Below are 22,967 nucleotides of genomic sequence, written 5' to 3' on the forward strand. Positions count from 1 at the left end.
GGGACTGTGCTAAGCAGGCAGCCGCTGTGCTGGGATTCCAGCCCACTCTCCACTTGCTCGGCCCAGCCTCCCCCACAGCTGCCTGCCCCACCTTGGTCTTGCCCCAGATGGCCTCCTCCCCGCCGGCCACTCTGGGGGGCTGTTGCCATCCCCGGAGCAAAACAGAGGAGCTCAGCAACTCACTTCAAACAGTGTTTTCTCTGGGTGAACTATCAGTGGAGAAACGGACCCAGAGGGTCTGAGAAGGGCTGTGTGGGAGGGGTGGGCAAGGAAGGAGAGCAGGGCCCTGGGCATGGTGGCTTCCTGGCCTCCCTGCTCCTGCACAAGGGACACATCCCCATCTGCCGCTCCCCCAAATGTCAGCCACTCTCCCCACTGTGTAAATAAGACACTGAGCGTGAGGCTCACAGTGAGCCTCTCCATGGGCCATGCAGGGACCCAGCATCATCTCTCTTCCACACACTGTGGCAGCAGGAGGCCATGTCGTGGCACGTTCCCTGGGGGGGCCAAGCCACATCCTCCCTGCAGCGGTCCCTGTTCATGCCCAGAACTCAGCTCCCTGGGGCTGGACTCTCTTACGGGGCTAAATCCTGATGGGATTTCTGTTCCCCCAAAGCAGCAGCTCCATGCTGATTTATAAACAAAGGCTTGGTTCTAGAACGTTTTCTTACCAGGAAACCACTGATCGATCAAGGAATTGACGTGATCTGTGATAAAAGCCATGGCTGAGAAGTCCCTCATTTCTGATTGGCAAATGATTTTAATTCCTCCGCTTTTTTTCTTTTTCCAATTCACGTCAGAGGATTCCACACTGCAACCCAGAAACAAAAAGGAGCCCACTGTCATCGGCTGTGGGGGCCCTGGGCTGATCTCCCTGCCTCTAGGGTGAGGACCTGGAGGAACCCTGTGTCGTGCAGCACTGTGCGGGACCCCCTCCATCTCTGTGCTTGCCATGTGGCCCTGCCTTGTCTTTGCCCACCCCCAAAGTGGCGAGGTGGTCTTAATGAAGACTTGAAGACTCAGCAGTCTGGGATGCTCAGATTGGGACCTGCCCCTTGGGTGTGATCCCAGGGAAGTTCCTTACTTCTCTGAACTACAGTCTTCTCATCTGTCAAGTGGCAAGTGTGAGCTGCAAGGGAACATCTTTACGGAGGCACCAAGAGTGGCCTAACTCAGGCCCTCCAAAAAGTTACTTATTTTGAAAAGTTCATTGTAAATATTAAATCATCTTGATAATCTTGTGTGTTTATCATTCATTAAATCTGCTGAGCTGGACAGAGAGCTGAGTTAGGCATCTTGTTAGGTCACACCATGGGATTGGGGTTGGGGGGCCTGAGCAACCCCTCTAACCTGGCTCCTCCTCACAGAACAAAGGGGTGGGTGGATGCACCTAAGTGACTCTGGAAGGTGCCTGAGGCTCTCACTTCTGAGTTCAGGGGCTGCCCATTTCCCTCAAGTCCTGGGCTGTGGCCACCATACCTGCCCTCGACTTTCCTGTCCTGCAAGGGGAGCAGAGGAGGAATGAGGAGATGGGGAACCTCTGCAACATTTGCGGGGAGGGTCTCCCATTTCTAACAGGCCAGCATGATGACTCTCAGGAGCAGAGATGAGGCATCCTTGCGGGGGCTGCTGACCCGGGCAGGTGGGCTTCCAGATGTTCCTACCTGAGGTAGCCCCCGTCAAAAGTGACCAGGAGCCCTTCCTGCCAATAGATGGTCTGGTTTCTTTTCACTCTGAATGTGCTACAGCGATTTCTCTGGTTTCCTGTAAAACTGTAAATGGCGACTTTCCTGTTCCTGCTTTTAGTATTCTTCTTGTTTTCAAAAAGCTGAAAGACAGAGAAAAGAATCTGCTTAAGTATTCCAGGCTTCTCACTGGCACTGGGCAAAGCTGTAAAGAGGCCCCGCCTGGCCCCCTCTTGATAAATGACCACTGTCTTTCCCACCCAATCCTCCCACGCTGCCCATCCTCACTGCCAAGTTAAATGCTACATTATCTGAAGGGGTGTCCAGGAAATTTTTGGAAAACGGCTCTTGCAAATGATTGGAAATTGGCTTTCTTTTTAAAAATATTTTCCCTTCCTGACTTTACAAGCAAAAATGCATATTAGAAAATGTGGAAGATACAGAAAAATGTAAGAGAGAAAATAAAACACCAGTATAACACCAAGCAGAGACCATTAAGATCTCGTATATATTATTCCAGGATTATTTTTTCTATCTACATGTATGTTTAAAAAACAGCTGAAGACATACAATATTTCTAATTTTATATACTTTTAAAAACTTCACTTTTCCTAACTGAACTCACATAAAATTCATTTTTCTAAAGCTACTAAGTACAGTAATTTCCTGAACCATTCCCTTCTCTTGGACGTTTAAGTTGGTTATAATCTTTGCTTCCTCAAATACAATGTAATAAACATGAAAAAAAGCACAAACTTTCTGATTTCAAATGATTTCCTTAGTTCAGATATTTGGCAGGAAGACTATTGGGTCAAAGGGTCTGAATGTTTCAAGGCTCTTGATGCATAATAAGAAACTGCTTTTCTGAAAGATCAGACCAGCGTATACGCAGACCACCAGGTTGCAGAAGGCCCAATTCATGCCTCTGGAGCTGCGCATATGGCTCAGCTTTTTGCTAATTTGATAGGTGAGAAGTGAATCTCCTTGTTGCTTGAATTTGCATTTCTTTCATTTGTGTGAAGACTGAACTCTTTCCTCCCTATCACCCATCTGAATTTCAATAGGACTTTTTCCTAATTTCGGGTGAGGGATGCCGCCAGGAAAGGCGCCTGCCTCTGGGCCCAGCTGGGCCCCCCTCGCAAACTCAGCCTCCCAAGACGCTGAGGCTCCACGACCTCCCGCTTAGAACTCAGTAGGGCACAGGGTTCAAAGAGAGGGCAGAGGAAGAGGCTGCGCTGCACCCATGCCTTCAACGTACACCCTCCCTCCCAGCGTTATAAACACATCTCCCTTCCTGCCAACAGGCTGCGACAGCTCCGACTTTCAGGCTCTTGTATTTATTTTTCTTACCATTTTAATAAAATGGGAAGATCAAAGAACATTTATATTGAGCCAAGAAGTGATAATTCAATAAAAGTCTTCTAATTAGAATGTGGCAAAAGTAAACTCATACGGTATGAGTTTACTGTCATGGATGCGATAGTCGGGGCTGATGCCAGGGGCTCACAAACTGTACAGTGTGTCAGAATCCCCTGGAGAGCTTGTGACAAACAGGGCCGGGCTCCATCCCAGAATTTCTGATGCAGTGGGTTTGGGGTGGGGCGTGAGAATTTGCATTCCTTGCACTTTTCCAGGTGAGGCTGATTTTGCTGTTCTAGGAAGTCCACTTTGAGAACCAAAGTCCTAGGCAAATAGCACTTCCATGTTACTATCTCGCATGAAATGAATGCTGACAGCACCCCAGGTGAACCCACAGAAAATAACTCCTCTGGGGCCGGGCCGTGGCTCACTTGGGTGAGTGCGGTGCTGATAACACTAAGGCCACGGGTTCGGATCCCATATAGGGATGGCCGGTTAGCTCACTGGGTGAGCATGGTGCTGACAACACCAAGCCAAGGGTTAAGATCCCCTTACCGGTCATCTTTTATTAAAAAAAAAAAAAAAAAAAAAAAAAAAAAGAAAACAACTCCTCTGGTTAGGTCTTCACTGTTACCAGACAAGTTAAAGTTCCACATGGGTTTAAATATACATCCTGAAACAATAAAATTTCTTAAAGAAAACATAGGAGAGACACTTCAGGAAATAGGACTGGACACAGACTTCATGAATATGACCCCAAAAGCACGGGCAACCAAAGGAAAAATAAATGGGATTATATCAAACTAAAGAGCTTCTGCACAGCAAAAGAAACAATTAACAGAGTTAAAAGACAACCAACAGAGTGGGAGAAAATATTTGCAAAATATACGTCTGACAAAGGATTAATATCCAGAATATACAAGGAACTCAAACAACTTTACAAGAAAAAAACAAGCAACCCAATTAAAAAATGGGCAAAAGAGCTAAGTAGGCATTTCTCTAAGGAAGATATACAAATGGCCAAAAGACATATGAAAAAATGCTCAACATCACTCAGCATCCGGGAAATGCAAATCAAAACTACACTGAGATACCATCTCACGCCAGATAGGATGGCTAAAATCCAAAAGACTCTGAACGATAAATGCTGGCGAGGTTGTGGAGAAAAAGGAACTCTCATACATTGTTGGTGGGACTGCAAAATGGTGCAGCCTCTATGGAAAATGGTATGGAGGTTCCTCAAACAATTGCAGATAGATCTGCCATATGACCCAGCTATCCCACTGCTGGGAATATACCCAGAGGAATGGAAATCATCAAGTCGAAGGTATATCTGTTCCCCAATGTTCATTGCAGCACTCTTTACAATAGACAAGAGTTGGGACCAGCCCAAATGCCCATCATCAGATGAGTGGATACGGAAAATGTGGTACATCTACACAATGGAATACTACTCAGCTATAAAAACGAATGAAATACTGCCATTTGCAACAACATGGATGAACCTTGAGAGAATTATATTAAGTGAAACAAGTCAGGCACAGAAAGAGAAATACCACATGTTCTCACTTATTGGTGGGAGCTAAAAATAAATAAATAAATTCACGCACACACACACACACACACACACACACACACACAAAATGGGGGGGGGCGGGGAAGAAGACATAACAACTACAATTCTTTGAAGTTGATACGACAAGCAAACAAAAGGACATTGTTGGGTGGGAGGGAGGAGAGGGAGGAGGGAGGGAGGTTTCGGTAATGGGCCACAATAATCAACCACATTGTATATCGACAAAATAAAATTAAGGAAAAAAAAAAAAAAAAAAGTCCCACATGGGTGCTTCTCAGGCTGGGCTGCACAGTGGAATCACCTGGGAGCCCAGTGCCTGGAGGCCACAACCAAAGATTTTGATTTGAGTGGTCTAGGGTGTAGTCTGTGTCTGTTAGAATCACCCCCCTTCCCAGGTGAGTCTAGTGTACAGCAGGATGGCTAAACTGCGCTCCTAAAGTCACGGTCCCCCAGGTGTGGTCTCTGGACCAGCAGCATCACCTCCTCATTGGTTAGACATGCAAATTCTTGGCCCCAGTCCACACCTGCTGAATCAGACCCTCTGGGGTGAGGCCCTGCAGTCTGCATTCTAGCAGGCTGTCCAAGTGATGTTGAGGTGGGCTGACATTTAGAACCACTGCTCTGAAAGGGAGGGTTCTGTCTGAGTCATATGGGTGCTGGTCTGGTGTTCACAGAACAGCTCAAATGACTCCGCCAAGCAGCCCATGCCGTGCTGGCCTCCTGGGGAACAAGGGTCTTCAGAGGGTGCCAATAGCAAAGGGTGTCTCCCTCCCGCAAGGCTGCAGCTGCAGGTGCCTCGCATGCACCCCCCACCCAGAGACGCAGCTACCTGAAGGTCCATCTCCGCCAAGCTGATCAGCATCCGCGCTATAAACCTTTGCCAGAAGCCAACGGGCACAAAGCTCATCTTAAACACTCTCTGAATGGTGTTGGCCATGGGGTGCCGCTTGCTGTGGGTGTCCAGGCCAGGTTTGGACGGCAGGAGATGTGGCAGGAGGTAGCTGAAAAACATCAAGGGGACAGGTGAAGAGTGTGGTCCAAGCCCCATTGTAGCCTGGCCTAGAGGCAGACTCTGCTGAGACAGCTCAGGATCCTGCCCTGGAATTCTATTTTGAGAAAGACAGGGTAGTTTATATGCCGAGAATAAATGCTCCAAAGGAAAATGAAGATGGGCACAGTGCATGTATTTACCAAGGTTTCTGAGATAGAGGCTAGAATAATGCTAAGGAATACATGAAAACATCTGTGGTCATAAAATTGTCAGACACAGCAAACTGGAGTTGAGTCCATAAGCTAGGTTGTGGTTGGGGAATCACTTAATGTTAACTTTGGTTGGTGAAAGAAAAACAAACACAGCTGCACAATTCCAAGGACAATGCAGATATTGGGGTCAGAGTAACATTTTTGCCTTCAAAGCTATTTATTGTTCTTGGCCAGTTGAGACAACAGGATTGTCTTAAAGTTAGAAGGAGGCTGTTTTGTGCAAAAGAGAGATGTTTTATGAGAACACTATTGGTCATCATAAAAACGCTGCATCACTGTGTCCACGAGGTGTTCATGTCTGTTATCATTTTAAAACAAATGAAACCTGGGAGGTCCCTCCAACTGGCATCGTCTGTGTGCTGTGGAGTGCCAGGGGCAGACGCAGGTCAGGCCCAGGGTGGTCCCTTGGGTGTGCAGAAGCTAGTCTCTTTCTAACAGAGGCTTTGCCTTCAGCTCTCTTAATCCTCTTAAAATAAATTCATTTCAGTCTTTAAAATCTTCTGGAAGAGACCCCTAAGATATTATTTAAGGAAAATTCATTGACATCTCTGACTTGTGTGCTCTGTGCCTTGAGCACACGTGGGCAGAGAAAGGACACACGCCTGACAGGGTTGGTGAGGCTGAGCAGGGCTGTGCAGGTGTCCTAGCCAGTGAGTGGTGAAGGATTAGGTCCTTTCAGCCATTTCATCTTCCTGACCACCTGGCCAGATGCTTTTCTCCCTACCCACTGGCCTGTCTGTCATAGAATCCTATTTTATTCCTCTGCATTCTGTAAGTTCCTCTTGTATCTATCTGTTCAGTGTCTGTCCCCCAAACAGGAGGTCCTCGCCAGTGTCTACCACTGTTTGTTTCTGCTTGCTCCACCAGTGCCATGCCAGCCTGAGTCCCTCCCACAGGTGGTGCCTGTGGCTTGCACATCCCTCTCTTCCTGCAGGTTTGTGCCTTGAGAGGGCGGGACATCCACCCTCTGCCCAGGTGCCACACCTCGCGGCACGGTGGTACATGGAAGAGGTGCTCTTATATATGACATTTGTGAAGGCAGAGATGATTAGGACGCCAGCATGGCAAACAAAGAGCTTCAAATTCTGACTGGCCAGGGAAGCTGGTTCTAAGGTGAGCGGAGCACCTGGCAAGACCCCCGGCACCGGGTGTGAGAGCAGTCACAGCTGGGAAAAGCCAGCCCTGGGAATGACCAGAGCATCCGTAAGGTGGGACTTAAGCGGTGAATCACTCATGCGTTTGAATAATGTCAGGCAAAGAAACCCTGGGCAGGGCAGGGCATGGTGTGTGCACCAAGGCAGTGGCACTGGGCCCTTCCCAGAGCCTGCTGAGAGCTAAGGAGTTTCCCCCTGGAAGAAGCACAGATGCTCAGGAGTGCATGTGTACTTTCAGGAGGCTTGTCAATCAATCCCCTGAAGGTTTTCCAAGGGACTGGAGGGGTTCAGGGACTGCAGGTGGAAGGCCACACTCTAGAAGGAGCAGCTGATGTGTTTGTTTACATTGATTCAGAGATCCCAGCAGCCACAGCAACCTTATAAAAGCTTATGATGCAAGGAGCTAGAGCTCGTCTCGGGGACAAGGGAATCGTTCTGTGTGTGCTGAGATGAAAGACAAAAGACGTTCGGCTATTCACAGCTCTGTAGAGCCAGACACCACGGCTGTGAGTACTTAACAGGAACAAATAGTAACAGTAACGGCGCTGCTAATACCTGATGTCTTGGGAGCTGTAGGAGTAAGACACACTGTTCTAAGTACTTTACTTGTGTTATTTAATTTAATCCTTGCAACAACTATAATACTGGTAGGTAATAACATTATCCCCATTTTACAGATGAGGAAAAAGAAGGTCATTCGGATTCATCCTCAGGTAGTCTGGTTCCATGTTCCAACCCACCTCACAATAAGCCTCCGTATGTATATATTATAAATACATATGTATTTTGGACATATATATATATAATACATATATATTATAAAATAAAATACATATGTATTAAATACATTTTGTATACATATACATTTATATATGTATTTTATGAATATATATTATAAAATATACAATATGCATTGTAAAATATATCATATTATATATGTATTATATAAATATAAATATATATTATATTATAAATATATGTAATAAATGTATTATAAAATACATATATATGTACAAAATACATTTGTATTTATAATATTCATGTATATGTAAAACTGACATATATGTGGATAACTGACTTGCTTTTACTGAGTGCTAATATCTCCTTGCTCCTCTAACCCACTGATAAAATAACCAGAAAATTATCACACCTTGGCAATGTTGTAAACTCACAGGCTGCCACACCTTGAGCTTCTTGTGAACCCCTGGGCCATGGTAGAAGGGCCTGTGGGATTTTGAATTTCTCTTTGGAGTTTATCTTTTTAGGATCCCACTCATGGCCCCCATGGGGCTAACGCAGCAAGGACTTGAGGCCCCTCCCATACCTACAAGGCATAGTAGAAAGGCAGGTGGAGTGTCTAGCAAAAGGAGTCCAGGGCTTGCTGCCAGGAGGCCGAGTCTCTGATCTGGCTGCACAGGGTCCAGGCCAGCTCCCAGGAATCTTGGTCAGCATCACTGTGGGGCTATGGAGTTGAGGGAGCAGCGTGGTGATGTGTTCTATGGCAGCTGCATGGCAAAGGCCTATGGATTTGGGATCCTGTAGGCTGCCTCATTGCCAACATCAGCATCAAACCCAGGAAGTGGCTAGAAATGAAACTAGGATGAAGAGTCCCTGAGAACCAGTCTGGTTTAGGTCAGAGCATCATCTAGAAACTGGGCAGCCACCGGGGACCTGACCCCACATGTGCTTCCCTAGCCCTGGCCCTCTTAGGGGTCTAACCCTGGTGTGGGGAAGAATGCTTTGCAGTTCAGCTACTCAGGAAGATGCATCTTGGCACTGAGTAGCACAGATAATAGCAGGAGGAAAGAAGCCAACATGACACTGTTGATGAAAACCAAGGCTCAACAGTGAGAATTTGAAGGAAGGAAATTTAAGTAAGAGCTTATAAAGAGTCTGCACTGATTCCTGGTCAGAACACCCTGCCAATCAGACTAGGGGGTCTCACTGCCTCTCCTCTGCCCTCCACAGGCCAAATGCTGGGGCCAGAGCACAGGACAGAGCCAGGTAGGCATTTTCAAGTACTCTGATTTTCAAGGGCTGACAGCACACCTGAACATGTAGACAGAGGGATAAAAAGTAACAAGTGGAGAAGTCTAAAGGCAGTAAAAGCTACAGGAGGATGGTGGGAGAGCTCTCAAAGGGGTAGGAGGTTTCTCAGAAGTCCCCGGACTGAGCAGAGCAGGGGGGTTGGGCAATTCAGTCCAGGAGAGAGGAGGGGGCTCGGGGTCAGAAGGGTCCTTAAGGGAGGGTTCAAGGGTGAGGAAGACTGAGGAAGACCCCTGTCTGGCAAGAAGACAATGGAATGACAAACTTGACCAAGAATTATATCCAGGGAAAATATCCACCAAAAATGAGAGTAAAATCAAAGCATTTTCAAATAATCAAAAATTTTGTCTGAAAAAGAATTTATTGCCATCAGACCTAGACTTTAAGAAATGCTACACAAAAATGTTCAGGCTGAAGGGAGATGATACCAGATGGAATCATGGATCTGTAGCAAGGAATGAAGAGCACCAGAAATGGTCAATATATATATTTTTTCTTAATTTCTTAAAATATTATTGGTTAATTGTTTAAAGCAAAAATGAAAACACTGCATTGTGGGGCTCACATGTAGAAGAAGGAGAGATGACAAGGATACAGAGGGTGGTGAGAAGGGTAATGGAATTATATTGTGCTAAAGTTTTCACATTTTATGTAAAGTGATATAATATTAATTGTAAGTAGGTTGTAATAAATTAAGGATGCATAATATAATCCCTAGAGTAATCACTAAAACAAAATACCAAGAAGAATAACTAAAAAGCCAATAGAGAGAGTGAAAATATTTTTTTAAAATTTTGATTAACTCAAAAGAAGGCAGGAAAGAAAGAACAAAATAACAAAAATAAATGTTATAAATACAAAACAAAAAGCAAAATAGTAGGTTCAAATCCAATTATATAATTAACTACATTAAATGTAAATAAACTAAATATTGCTATTAAAAAGCAGAGATTGTTAGATTGAATAATGTGCTGTTAGCAAGGGACTAATTTTTAATATAAATACCCAGATAAGCTGCTAATAAAAAGATGCAGAAAAAACCCAGTTAGAATAAAAAAAATCTACAAAAATTTACTAGAGCTAACAGATGGATCTAGCAAGGTTTCTGGATAAAAAGTAAATATAAAAAAAGTCAATTGTATTTCTGTATGCCATTAACAAACTATTGAAAATCAAATTAGAAGATATATCATTTACCATAGCAAATAACATAAATTGTGTATAAATAAATTTAACAACAGAGGCACAAAATACAAACATTGAAAACAACATTTTTGAGAGAAATTTTTTAAGGACCTAAATTAATGGAGAGATATAAATGTACATATTGGATGATGCAATATTGTTAAGACATCAGTTCTCTTTGATCTATAGATTTGATGTTATCTCAAAAAAATCCCAAGTGTTTTTTTTGTTTGTTTGTTTTGGTAGAAACAGACAAGCTGTTTCTAAAATTTAGATGGAAATGCAAGGGATCTAGAATAGTCAAAAATAATATTGAAATAGGAGAATAAACTTGGAGGGCATGAGGGGCTGAATAATGGCCCCAAGACATCCAGGTCTTAGTCCCTAGAACTGTGATTATTACCTTATATGGCAAAAGAGACTTTGTAGTTGTGACTGAATTAAGGACTATGAGATGGGGAGATTACCCTGGATTATCTGGGTGGGCTCTACATGCAATCATGAGTGTCCTTAAAAGACAGGGGGCAGAGGGAGATTTGACACAGAAGAAGAAGGCAACATGACCATGGAGCTAGATGCAATACTGCTGGCTTTGAAGGCAGAAGAAAGGGCCATGAGCTAAGGAATGCAGCTCTAGAAGCTGGAAAAGATAAGGAAACGGATTCTTCCCTAAACCCTCCAGAGGGACTACAGTCCTGCTGATACCTTGATTTTGGACCAGTGACACTGATTTTGCACTTCTGGCCTCCAGAACTGTAAGAATAAATGTATGTCATTTTAAGTCACCAAGTTCATGTTGATCTGTTACAGTAGCCACAGAAAACTAATATAGAGGGGTTTACACTACCTGATTTCAAGTCTTACTCTAGAACTACAATAATCAGTATAGTTTGGTAGTGGCGTAAGGATAGGTACATAGACTAGTGGAACAAAACACTGTCCTAAAATAAACTTGCATGATTGATTTTTGGTGGAGGAGTCAAGGTAGTTCAGTGTAGGAAAGAAAAGTGTTTTCAACAAATGGTTCTAGAACAACTGGATAAACATATAGAAAAAACTGGTCCTTGACCATTACTTCACACTGTACACAAAAATGAATTTGGCATGGATTACAGGCCTAGGAGTAAAAGTGAACTATAAGGTTTCTAGAAGAAAAATCTAAGAAGATCTTCAAGATCTTGGTACAAGCAAATATTTTTTAGAGAAGACACAAGAGCAATAATTACAAAAGAAAAAAATAAGCTAGATTTCATTAATATATGTAAAAAAAAAAAAAAAGCAAGTCACAGATTGGGAGAAAATAGTTCCAAATCATATATCTGAGAAAGAACTGTATCTGGAAGATACAAAGAACTACAAATAAGTAATGAAAAGTCAAACATTCTAAGTGTAAAACAGGCATAAAACTTGAACAGACACTTCACAGAAGACACACCAATGGCCAATAAGTCCATGCAAGGTGCTCAACCTCTTGAGCCATAAAGAAAATACGAAGTAAAACCACAATGACATGCAATCCACCTCCACGAGAGCAGTGAAATTAGAAAGACCAACAACTGGCAGATGTTGGAGAGGAAATGGAGCGACTAGCAGTCTCTTATAAAATGAAACTTTCATCCACTCTATGACTCAGCAATGCCAATACTAATATTTACTCAAGAGAAATGAAAACATATGTCTACAAAAGACTTCAGACTATACGCAACAGCTTTATTCATAACAGCCAAAGTCTGGAAACAACCCAAATGTCCATTAACATGTGAACAGATAAACAATTTGTGGTAAAGGCGTACAACGGAATACTACTCAGCAACAAAAAGAACAAACTCCGGATACACACAAGAGCCTGGGCGAACCTCACGTACGTGATACCAGGCAGAGAAGCCAGTCACAGGCCACGATGCGTGACTCAGTGCGAGACCAGCAAGGACCAGGCCCTGGTGACAGACATCAGAGCTGCGGTGACCAGGAAGGATGGGAAATGGCTGGAGGACAGTGCGGGGAACTGTTGGGGTGACAGGAATGTTCTATATCTTGCTGCAGGTGTGGATTACGCAGTTGTATGCGTCTGTCAAAATTCATGGTTTTGGACACGAGCCATCTGCGTGTCTCACTGTAAGTGAACTTTGCCTCAATTAAAAAGCAGAAGCAGGTTTGTGTGCACAGTGATGAGAGGGCCGGTCAACAGAGTTGTTTAACTGGGGGGTGCCGGGGCCAGGGAGTGGAGCGGTGGGGTGAGGAGTGGGTGTCAGGGGTACGGGGAGGAATCGCCAGCCTGGCAGCACCACTCGCAGAGCAGGGCAGTGTGGGAGGTACCCTGAGGAACCGAAGCAAGGACGGAAGGCAAGGGGTCTTGGATGTGCTGCGCTGAGAGCCAAGCAGGCCTTCCGGGTGGGAGCAATTTGGAAGTTCAGTCACGAGGCTCTGGAGGGTGGTCCCTGCTGGAAATCTGGGGGTTCTTCCTTCAGGGTACGGAGCACCAGGACAGCTGACTCAATGGCTCGGGCAAAGTGCAGAGGAGGGGTGCTGCTGAGGAGGACGTGGGAGGCGGAGGGGAGGGTGGCGGGTCACTGTGTCAAGAAAGTTGCCCGGAGCCAAGGAGTTGAGTTCTTGGGGCAGTTTCAGCAGAGGACAGTGAAGACAGTCGTGAGAAGTTGGTCAGAGGGTGGCAGGTGAGGAGTAGCAGCTGCTGGGAAGGAAGGGAAGGAGGAAAAGGAGGAGGGAGGCTTATTTTGTTTGTGGTTTAGGGTGGGGGAGACCGGGCATGTCACAGACCCAGGAAATGTCCACAGAAAGAGGCAATGAGTAGCCACTGAACAGGATGTCTCTTTATTTAACAAAGGGCTGCCCCACACAGACCCTCCCAGATCTACACTCTTGCCGTAGGTGACAATGTTGCTCCACGATCTAATCATGGTAGACGGCATTTTGAAGCTGGGCTATCTAATTAGCATGCACGTCCTTGTCACTTACTCTGTGTTCATTCACCAAATAACCACACAATCAAGCCCCCTAAAAGTGACCCCCCAAATGATTTTTAATGCCATCCTTGCATATTTTCCTACATTTTTTCAATAAATGGATTTCTATCAACTTCCTGAAAAGAGAAGCCCGTGGCACAGGAGGGAGTGGCCAGCAGGGGCCCGGTTGTGCCCTGTCCTGCTGCCCCAGGCCAGCAAGGCAGGTCATCTCACCAGGTGCTGGCCAGTCCCAGGGGGTTGGCAGAGGCAACAAAGACCCTTGGAAATTTTGTTCAAACCATCAGTGGCTCCAGACCCCTACTCCTTCCCCCAGGGTGCAACCTGCACAGCCCAGCCCGTGCCTCACCTGTCATTAGCGACGGGCAGGGCGATCTCGAACTTGGCCAGGAACTGGAAGTACTGCTCTTCTGTCTGCTGCGTGAAGCCTCTCCCCGCCAGCAGCATCCTGAGGTCCTCCGCCCGGATCACTCCATTCTTGGCCACCGACCGGGAGCCCTTAATACTAAAGATCCTCTGCAGACACTCTGACAACCAAATGGGGTCGAGGAAGTAGAGGTTCCTCAGGCCGTGGCTGGTGTCCGGGAAGTGCAGCAGGGTGCCAGTTTCTATGAGGAAGCTGATGGCTGCCCAGGGAAGGCGGAAGAAGAATGTTAGACAAAGAGCAAATGAAACTCAGGGAAGACCCTATTCCCAACAGGGGCTGGGTGTCACAGATTCCTCCTGGGAAGAAACCAACACTCCTAACATGCTGGGCCTGTAGACCAGGTGGGCAGCCTGATCACAGGTCCTCTGGTGGCAACTATCTCGCCAGTGTGCTGAGCTGACAGCCAACTGGGTAACCAAGGTTGATCCTCATTATTCATGGATTCCATCTTTCCAAATCACTTGCTTGCTAAAATGTATTAGCAACCCCCAAATCAATGCTTGAGGTGCTTTTGTAGTTATGTGAAGACCTGCAGAGAAGCAAGCAATTGGAGTTGCCTACAGGCATCTTTCCAGCTGACGCTGGACAAAGAGAAGTCCACTGGAAACACGTGTTCTTCTGAGGCCTATTTAGTGCCATGCTTTTTGGATTTTTGTGCCTTTTGTGGAGGATTTCCCCGTTTATGTTGGACTTCAAGCACAGTGCTGAAGTGCTGCCAATGTTCCTAAGTGCGGGATGGCTGCGATGTGCCTTAGGGAGAAAACACGTGTGCTGGGTGAGCTTGGTTGAGGCATGAGCGATAGTGCTGTTCGTGGTGAGTTCAATGTTAGTGAAGCAATGATGTACATTAAATCAGGTGTCTTTAAGCAGAAGCATGTAAAACAAGGCTATGTGCTGATCGGTTGATGAAAATGTGCCTGTGGGCTCGCAGGAACCTCACCCTGTGTTTCTCCAGGAGCAACAGCTCAGAAGTCGTTAATTCAGTGGCCACGGCAACTTAAAAGAACATAATTGCCGCGGATAATGAGCATGGATTGTGGCTGTTTTCCTGTCCCCCCCACTGCACAATGTGCCCTGGAGGGTAGGAGTCGGTCCACCCTGCTCCTCTGCGTGTCCTCTGTGCCAGCACAATGTTGGTGCGGAGTCGCCCTCTGTGTTCTTTCTCTCCAGAGAGAGAGGGGATGGAGGGGAGGAGGGAGAAAGGCAGAAACACAGGCAGAGTTTTTGGTTCTCCCATTCAGAATCTATTACCCTGTTGTGCTGGGACTCAGGCTACAGTTATCAAGTGCAAAAGGTTCCGATTCTCACAGTGCCCCAGTCCTTCTGCCCAGACTCTCTGGGTCCCCATGGCATGCCCATCCAGGCCCGCTGTCCCCCCTTCCTGGCCCACCGGACTGCAGGTCCTCATAGTCTTTGATGTCATTGCTGGGGGTCTGCTCCACCAGCTGCTCCAGCTGCCTGTCGGTCAGGTACTGCACGTCATCACCCAGGCTGCGGCGCTGCTGCTCTGCCAGCACAGCCTCCTGCAGGCTCAGGTAGCTCCTGGGGATCTGGGGGACAGGTCCTGAGATGAGCCCACCAGCTCTGGCAGCCCGAGCCCCAGCCCCGTGCCCACGGTACTGAGGCCTGAGGAGGTGGAACGTTCTGCTCACTGTACGCCATGCCTACCCTTTCCCCATGTGCAACCACTGAGTTTCACAGCACAGACCCGTGTTTGACAGTAAAGACAGAGGGGCTGAGGGTCCCCAGCAATGAAAGGCAGGTCCCTCTAGGTTTCACTGGATGAGTGAGGTACCCACCAGCCTCCCCGCAAGTCGCTGGCAGCCGATGGTGCTGCCCACGTCCTTCATGTTGCACGTGACGTGGAAAATCAGTTGCCGCAGCCCTTCCAGGCCTTCCAGGCTCTTACAAGAAATCTCACTGTATGTGCAAAAAGATCTGAGATTAATCATCTCACTGCCCCTCTCTGAGGAAGCCTTATAGTGTCTGTTTTGCCAAGGGGTTTGTCCTGAACACTGGCACATCTAGAGAGCTCAATTAAGAAGACACAAGAAGTTTACAAGCCTTATCTTGTCAAAGCACTGTGCTGAGCACCCCACAATCGTTGCTCTAGTCTGTCTTCCCAACATGCCCATTTTACAGAGGAGAAAAACGAGGCACAGAGGTACCACATGAATCCCCAAGACACTTACTGCAAATGTTTGAAAGTGATGTCGGGGAAGCCTGTGGCTCGGGACCCTGAGGGCGAACGGCAGAGTGCCAGCACATAGGCGCGCAGCGTCGCGATCCTCTCCACTCGGAACTTGGCTTCGATTAAGTCCAGGTGCGTTCCCACCACCAGCACCACAGCATTTGGGGCCTTGGCCTGCAGCAGAGGACCCATGGCTGAGCCCCGTCTCTGTTTATTGAACAAGGGATGGGAAACGGCCCTCCAGCCGTGCAGGAGTTCTCACCCCGGATCCCATGGCCCTGCACAGCCACTGTCCTGCAGCCAGTCACCCCAGGCAGTGCCTGAACCCCTTGCTCTTGGTGAGCCCTGAGGGCCTGCTATGCATTGAGGGGTGTCTGAGGCGCCCCACGACTTCCTTCTCAGGGTATGCTGAGTTCGGTCAGTGGTGTGGGGCTTTCTGGCCTTTTACACATCACATCAGCTCCCTAAGCAGGGCCCTGCAGCCAGGCCAGCAACACCTTTATCCTGGGAGGAAACCAAGGGTGGGGGTTCTGAAATCTAAGACAAGCAAGAAAATGGCAAGATCACCACGGACCCTCGGGCGGAAGAGGACTTTAAGTACTTCCCCATGAAAGATGGGCAGGACCCTGAGTCTGAGGCCCCCCGTGGAAGCTGCTCAAGATGCCAAGCACTTCTCCCTAACATAACTCGTTTTGCTCTCAGTGGAAGGGTGACTTCAGAGAAGTGGCCAGACCCCCGTGATGCTCTGATGCTCTGAGAACTGGGAAACAAAGGGCTGGCGTCCCTCCTCACCTCGATGTTGAGCAGCCAGAACTGGAGGTTGGCCACAGCTTCCTCCCCCAGTGCCAGGTTCCAGACCACCATGTATAGGGCCTTGTCTGTGAAGAAGCACTGGTTGACTGTGGCCATGCTGGCTGGGCCCCCGATGTCCCAGACATTGAACTCCACGGACTCGACCTACTTGAGCAACAAGTGAGATACAGGCAGGCATTTAGAGACCAAGGGCTTGGTAAATCAAATTGAGATAACGGGTTACTCTGGACGCTGTACTTGGGACCCTGGAGCACGTAGGTGGGCTTCTATCTACTGCTAACAGAGCTGGGGCCAGGCCCTGGATGGACGTTGGAAGGCACTGTCCTGGTTCTGCGGTGGTTCAGCAGATGGTTCTGCAGATGGTTGGGAGACCTTCCGCTGGAGGAAGCCCCCGCCCTGACGTCACTGCTGACACCGAGTCTTAACCTCCGTCTTTGCAAGGGCAAGACAGAGGGGACAGCTGTGTGAGTCGGAGGGCAGCGCCCACCAGGGATGATGGGACACTCCCCTGGTGTGGGAATCAAACAAAAGCTTAGCTGTTGGGCTGCCGGGAAAGGCTGTGTAAACGGTGGTTTCTCTATCATCGCATGAGGTAAGAGTCTGGCCCCACAAGCTAAGGCTGCAGTTTTCTGTAGAGAGGAGTCATTTCCGCGATGCAGCATTTTGGCCTCCAAGACACAGCCTGCTGACCTGGATTTGTATAAAGATGAAAACGGCCAGCTGTTCTAAACAGGCTGAAGAGCAGCCACACACAGCTACAGGGTGTGGCATTCACAAGATCAGGCGGTTGTCTTTCAACTAAAGGACGGGGCACCTTAATGATGGCAGGAAGGGGAGGCCCAAGGACAGGAAAAATAGAAATACTAACTCACTCCTCAGGCCTCTGCTAAAGAAAGTAAAAGGAACAAAATGAGATTGAGCAACTGTTAAGAAGGCAAAGCAGGAGAGAATGCAGAAGAATCCAGTTGCTTTATGGAACCCTGGGACGCGAGTTAGCTAGATTTGCTCCTGGGAGGTGGAGGTTCTGGGGTGAGCCTTCTATTAATTATCTGACTGCTCTGGCCCTAAAGACAGGACTCCGTTCCTGGAGACCAGCTTTTGAGTCCATGTCAGACTATCCATTCAGCTCACATGCTAATTTCTCCAACTGGATTTCCCTGATTTCGAAAGTGGCCCTGTGTAAAAGACTGCAGCAAACCCCATCTCTAGCTGGCACCATGCTTGGGGCTATGGAGAAAATCACACAGCCTCTGGAGCCAGGCCCCTGGGTTTTCCACAGTGCAACAGCCTCCTGCACCTTGGGTCCCTGAGTAACACAGGGCGGCAGAAACACAAATACAGTAGATAAGGACGGCATTGTCTGCGTGGGTTCATTACTGGAGCTCAGAGAGGGAGCGAACTGCCCCAAGCTACAAGGGTACTTCCCAAGGTTAATGAAAAAATAGAATTAAAAGATAATATGAATCTTTCCATAACTTCTTGAAGTACCCTTGTATATGCCACGGATGGAGAGCCCACCAATACTCCACAGGCTCTTTTCACTGTTTCAAGAGCAAGAAATTTTTCATTATAATTTGCCTGGTACTAAATAGAAAACAGGATGACTGACAGGTTCAGTGTAGGATTCATTTTAAATAGGGCTTAAAAATGGGACTTTTCAGAACTTGGAGTGAAAGCAGTTACCTGGGAGGACAGAGCCCCCATTCCAGGGGTGCTTTCTGTATCAGGAGGGGTGCTTCCCTGCCTGCAGCAGTAGTTAGTTCTCAGTCCTGACAGTGGGGGGCCTTGCTCCAGACCATTTGAATCTAAATCTTTGGGGCCAGGGAGTGGTGAGGCCTGGGCACTGCTATCTTTGAAAGCTCCACAAGGAAATCTAATGGGCAGCCAGGGTTAAGAACTAGTGGGTCAGAGCCTCAACTTAACTATAACAGAAAATAAACGAGGTCTCGTTAACAAATGATTTGCTGCCCTTGGTAGGAGCTGGTTTGGAACAGCACCCAGTGGCCTCTGCAAACACCCTGGGCCTCAGACACCAGGCTGGGAAAATCCTGGGCTCTCTGAGGAGGAAGAAAAAAGGGCCCAAGGAAGGTCCCTCCCACCCATGGGGACTCTGCACGCTGACCATCCTTGACCTTGGCTCTTGAGCCAGCTGGCCTCTGGAGCTCCCACTTGGTGGTCCGGATGGTGGCTTCGCAGTGCACGACCTGGGGAGCCCTCCCCATCTGTAAGATCTCCAGGAGTGTAGACTTGCCCTGGCGCGGGGGACCCACGATGATCATCTTCATCAGCTTGCACTTCTCGGCTTTCCGCAGCTGAGCGCGTAGGTAGGACAACATTGCTTTGGGGCCTGTGTGACATGGTGAAGGAGAGAGTAGACGCTGCTGCTAACACATACATGGGAGCATGCCCACATCTCCTGGAAACAAATCCTGCCAGGCAGAAACACTTCCCATGTGTGCTACTGGGAACAGTTAAGTGTCAAAGTCAAGAACAAAAGGACAACGTCCTTTCTGCCTAGGAGGTCATAGATAGTTTTCCCACATGGTCATTCTCAATGTAATGACCCTTGACAACTATCTCTTTAGGGACAGTTGTACAGTATCTTGCCAAACCCTGAAGCTGGAGCTGGGCTCTGCAGGTCACCTGTTCTTCCACCCCCACAAATTAACAAGTGGATTGAGTCATCTTTCCAAGAAGGAGATACTGAGGGGACAGGGCTCCGGAAACCCTACCTTCCTTTCTGATCTCTGCAGGCACGTTGCTGATGTTCAGGTCTTCAGTGTCCAGCTGCCAGAGGTTGCCCAGCTGCCCCAGCTCAAGTGGCAGCTCTCGGAGGCCAGGGTTGCTGAGGACGCACGCAGCCACCATGAGAGAGCACAAGAGCACCCAACTCTGATCAGCCTCGGAGGCCTGCAGGTGCCACCTGTGGCCTGCACACCATGCCCACACCTGGGGCCCTGATTTCGTGAGTCCCATTTGAACACTACTTCCAAACATTTCTGCCTGGAGAATCTGTGGTAGAACTGGCAGTTCTGCCTTCTGCAGATCCCCACGGCCTAGAACTAGCTCCTCTCACCCAACTTTCCTGTCTCTTCTACTCATTATGCTACCATAAAGATGATCACTACCTCTTCTTGAAAAGAAAATGTAGGTTTAATATTAATACAACATTTTATATTTTTGTCAAGTTTTGCACACTGCCTAAAACCCCTGGCAGTATCTGGGTGCAGTGGGTGCTGAGTAAATGAAAGAATGAATGATGGAGCGGTTCTCCTTATTTGAACCCAAGCAAAGTAGCAAAACATGTAGCATTGCCTCTCTACCCGTCTCCCTCTTCCCCACCTCCTTTACCAAGCCCAGTTCCAAAAATCCCACCACTGCTTCTTGGTAAATAGCTGGCTTCTTTCTGCTGGCTCCTGTCTCCTCTGGTGGTCCAGGGGAGGGTGTTCTGCCTCCCTGGGCTGGCAGGGCCAGTGCGGCTGCTACCACTGTGTACTTACTTCCCCAAGTAGAGCTCTGATAAGTTCTTCAGTAGGCACACCGAGGGAGGGACTGCGTCAAGGTGGTTGTCGTTCAGACAAAGGACTTCCAAAGACTCACTTAGGAAGGTTGGAAATTCTAGCACACACGCTGCAAAGAAATGGCAAAGCAGACTGTCTATTTTAAAATAATTCTGGACCATCACAGCATGGAGGCCCAGCATTCTGGCAAACCCAAGAGAATAGAATGCTTATCTCATCGACCTAGTGATTCTAATTCTACAGACATCCTTGCACGCATGTGTGGTAAAGATGGAAGAACGAAGATGCTCAGCAGCAAGCCATTTGTAATAGCAAAGACAGAAGACAAACTACCTGTCCATCTGCAGGGGGCTGGTTCAATAAGTAATGGAATCATATGTGACTATTACAGAGCATGGGGTAGGTCTATATGTATGGTATGAAGTGATACTCAAGAGCTATTTGGAAACTGAAAAGGCAAGGTGCAGTACCAGATATCTAGAAGCCTTATTAGTGTGCCAGAAAACATCTGCAGACATGCATGCACGCGTGTGCACACCCCATGCATATGTGTGTGTATGTTATACGTATGCATGCACACATGAGTACATATGTATATATATCGGTTATGTATGTTAGAAACAAACACAATTGTTACCAGAGACACATGTCATTCCATAGTTGTCTCTGGGGAGGAAATTACAAATGACTGAATATTCATCCCACACCCTTTGGTACTGTTTAAAAATTTTCTTTTAAAATACACACGTATTACTTCTTCAATTAAAAAAAGCTACTTAACTAAAAAATAATACTATGGGCTAAGTTTTTATGCTTCCTCGGATGGCATTCTCTGAAAAACCAGCCAACTTTTCAGTATTTAAGTGACTTCATCAATTAGGCAAATTATGAGATTACCATTAAAATCATGTCAAATCTGCTGTTTCCATGGGCACCTGAGCATTTGAGCTGAGAAGTATTATGGTTGAGAGTTTGGAAACTTGCACTGATGGGAATCAGAGATTTGGATTCCAGCAGATTCTCTACAGTGCCTTTATCCTTCCCCTATGGCAGGGAAAGCGGGCAGGACAGCATGCCTGGAGCTCAGGGAATTCAAGATAGAACAACTGCTACAAAGCTTCTCACCAGGTTCCCTGCCAGACCCGGAAAACAGAGAAGATGGGTTTCTTTTGTTGGCTGAAACCGTGTTCGGTTGCCTTTATCACAAGTACCCCAGTAGCTCTGGCTTTTCTCCACACATATAGCTGCGTCTCAATGTTAATGGGGTAACCTGGCCTCAGAGAACGTTCTGGGAGAAATGATAATGAAATACCAAAACCAAGGCCTGGAAAATCAGTCCAGCTAGCTGCCATGGGAATGGGACTCACTGCAGGGGCCCCTGTGGAAATAAAGGTGCAACAGACTTTTAAAGATGGCTTTGTACTAGACCTTGATCTGTAGGAGAATGTTCAAAGGTTTCTTATACTCTTTAGCCAAGAGGGATGACAGCGGTAAACTGCCCTAACTCACATTTTCATGAAAGAACATCAGTAACGAGAAAGGCTGGCTTTCTTCCCCCAGAACAGTTCTAACACCTGGCCTCTGTGCTTCCCAACTTGCAAGTTTCACCGTGGTGTTTATTAAGCCTCTTTAAGTAACGATGGATGGCATGAGGGGCTGCTACTGAGCACAGACGCAACACCTGTCACAGACCTCCCGGCCCCGGGTCGAAAACTACGGAAACTGGGCTGGGAGAACGTAGCTTGAGGTATTCATGAACTGTAATTATTTATTCTTAAGTTATTTATGACTCTGCTGGTCTGAATTTTACCGTAAAAAACAGCCGTCCAAATTATTTTTGGACGAGGCCACTGCACAAATATGACTACTCGAATGTGCGTAAATCTACTTGGAATTTTACCATCCATCAGCAAACAAGATGTCTTTTATAGATAATTCCTCGCCCGAGGGTCAAGAGTCCCGAGGGAAGAGCCCTACTGAGAGACAGGGCTCTCAAGGGGCCCCTTCTTTCCACTCAGGTTTGGGCCAGTTTTCTAGATGAAATTTGGAAAATCAAGAGGCCTTTGTCATCTGCCAAAGCCACCATCCACCTCTGCCAGGGAACCTCCCAAGGGGCGTGGACTCTCACCTGGCTCCCCAGACATGTTCCTGCGGGCCACCAGCAGAGCCATTCCTAGAACACCAGCTCGGGTTGGGTTCCTACTGTGCCTTCATTGTGTCCCTTTGACCTTCCTCCCTGGCAGTTTCACGAGACAGCGGGTGGTCCCACTGAGGAACAGGCCCACCTCCTGCAGTCTGTGTTGAGCCTCCAGGCCCACCCCACTGCATGACCCAAATCCACACCAGCTTCTTCCCCGCCCATCAGCCCGTCTGGCATCAGTGAGAATGCGGTGTTTGTCTCTCCTTCCTTCCCAGTGAAATCCCTTTGTCTGGATTCAATTTCTAAAGTCCTAAGGCCCTTCGTTTAAAAAAAGTTCAGTTATGAAATTCACAATTATATTTCCCTATTAGTGCCCATGGTAAAGGACCTTTCCATTAGTTTCCTGGCCGCTTGGGCTTCCCTTTCTGCAAACTGTTCACATCTCATGCCTGTTTTTTGCCTATTGGTTTGCCTTTTATTTTTTAAAAAATCAATTTGTAAGCATTCTTTGTGTATTAGAAACTTAAGCCAATCTGGGTTGCAACAATTTGTGTTGCAAATATTTCTTCTCAGTCTGTTTGCATTATGACTTTGTTTATGATGCCTTCTACTGAACAAAACTTTTCAAC

General features: G+C 47.2%; 1 protein-coding gene across 1 annotated transcript in view; it reads right to left on the reverse strand.

Moving 5' to 3' along the window:
- LRRK1 (leucine rich repeat kinase 1) overlaps nt 1-22,967 on the reverse strand; it is a 134,968-nt gene that overhangs the window by 22,178 nt on the left and 89,823 nt on the right. Inside the window, exons 13-23 of the mRNA XM_063090601.1 lie at nt 20,178-20,307; nt 19,410-19,522; nt 18,810-19,024; nt 16,657-16,821; nt 15,866-16,038; nt 15,473-15,593; nt 15,064-15,223; nt 13,596-13,872; nt 5,450-5,621; nt 1,665-1,828; nt 672-811 (exon numbers count right to left, since the gene is read on the reverse strand). Of these exons, the coding sequence (XP_062946671.1) occupies nt 672-811; nt 1,665-1,828; nt 5,450-5,621; nt 13,596-13,872; nt 15,064-15,223; nt 15,473-15,593; nt 15,866-16,038; nt 16,657-16,821; nt 18,810-19,024; nt 19,410-19,522; nt 20,178-20,307 (1,830 nt within the window). The remainder of the gene's footprint in view (nt 1-671; nt 812-1,664; nt 1,829-5,449; nt 5,622-13,595; nt 13,873-15,063; nt 15,224-15,472; nt 15,594-15,865; nt 16,039-16,656; nt 16,822-18,809; nt 19,025-19,409; nt 19,523-20,177; nt 20,308-22,967) is intronic.

The sequence above is a fragment of the Cynocephalus volans genome, chromosome 3 (assembly GCF_027409185.1).
Source record: "Cynocephalus volans isolate mCynVol1 chromosome 3, mCynVol1.pri, whole genome shotgun sequence".
NCBI lineage: Eukaryota > Metazoa > Chordata > Mammalia > Dermoptera > Cynocephalidae > Cynocephalus > Cynocephalus volans.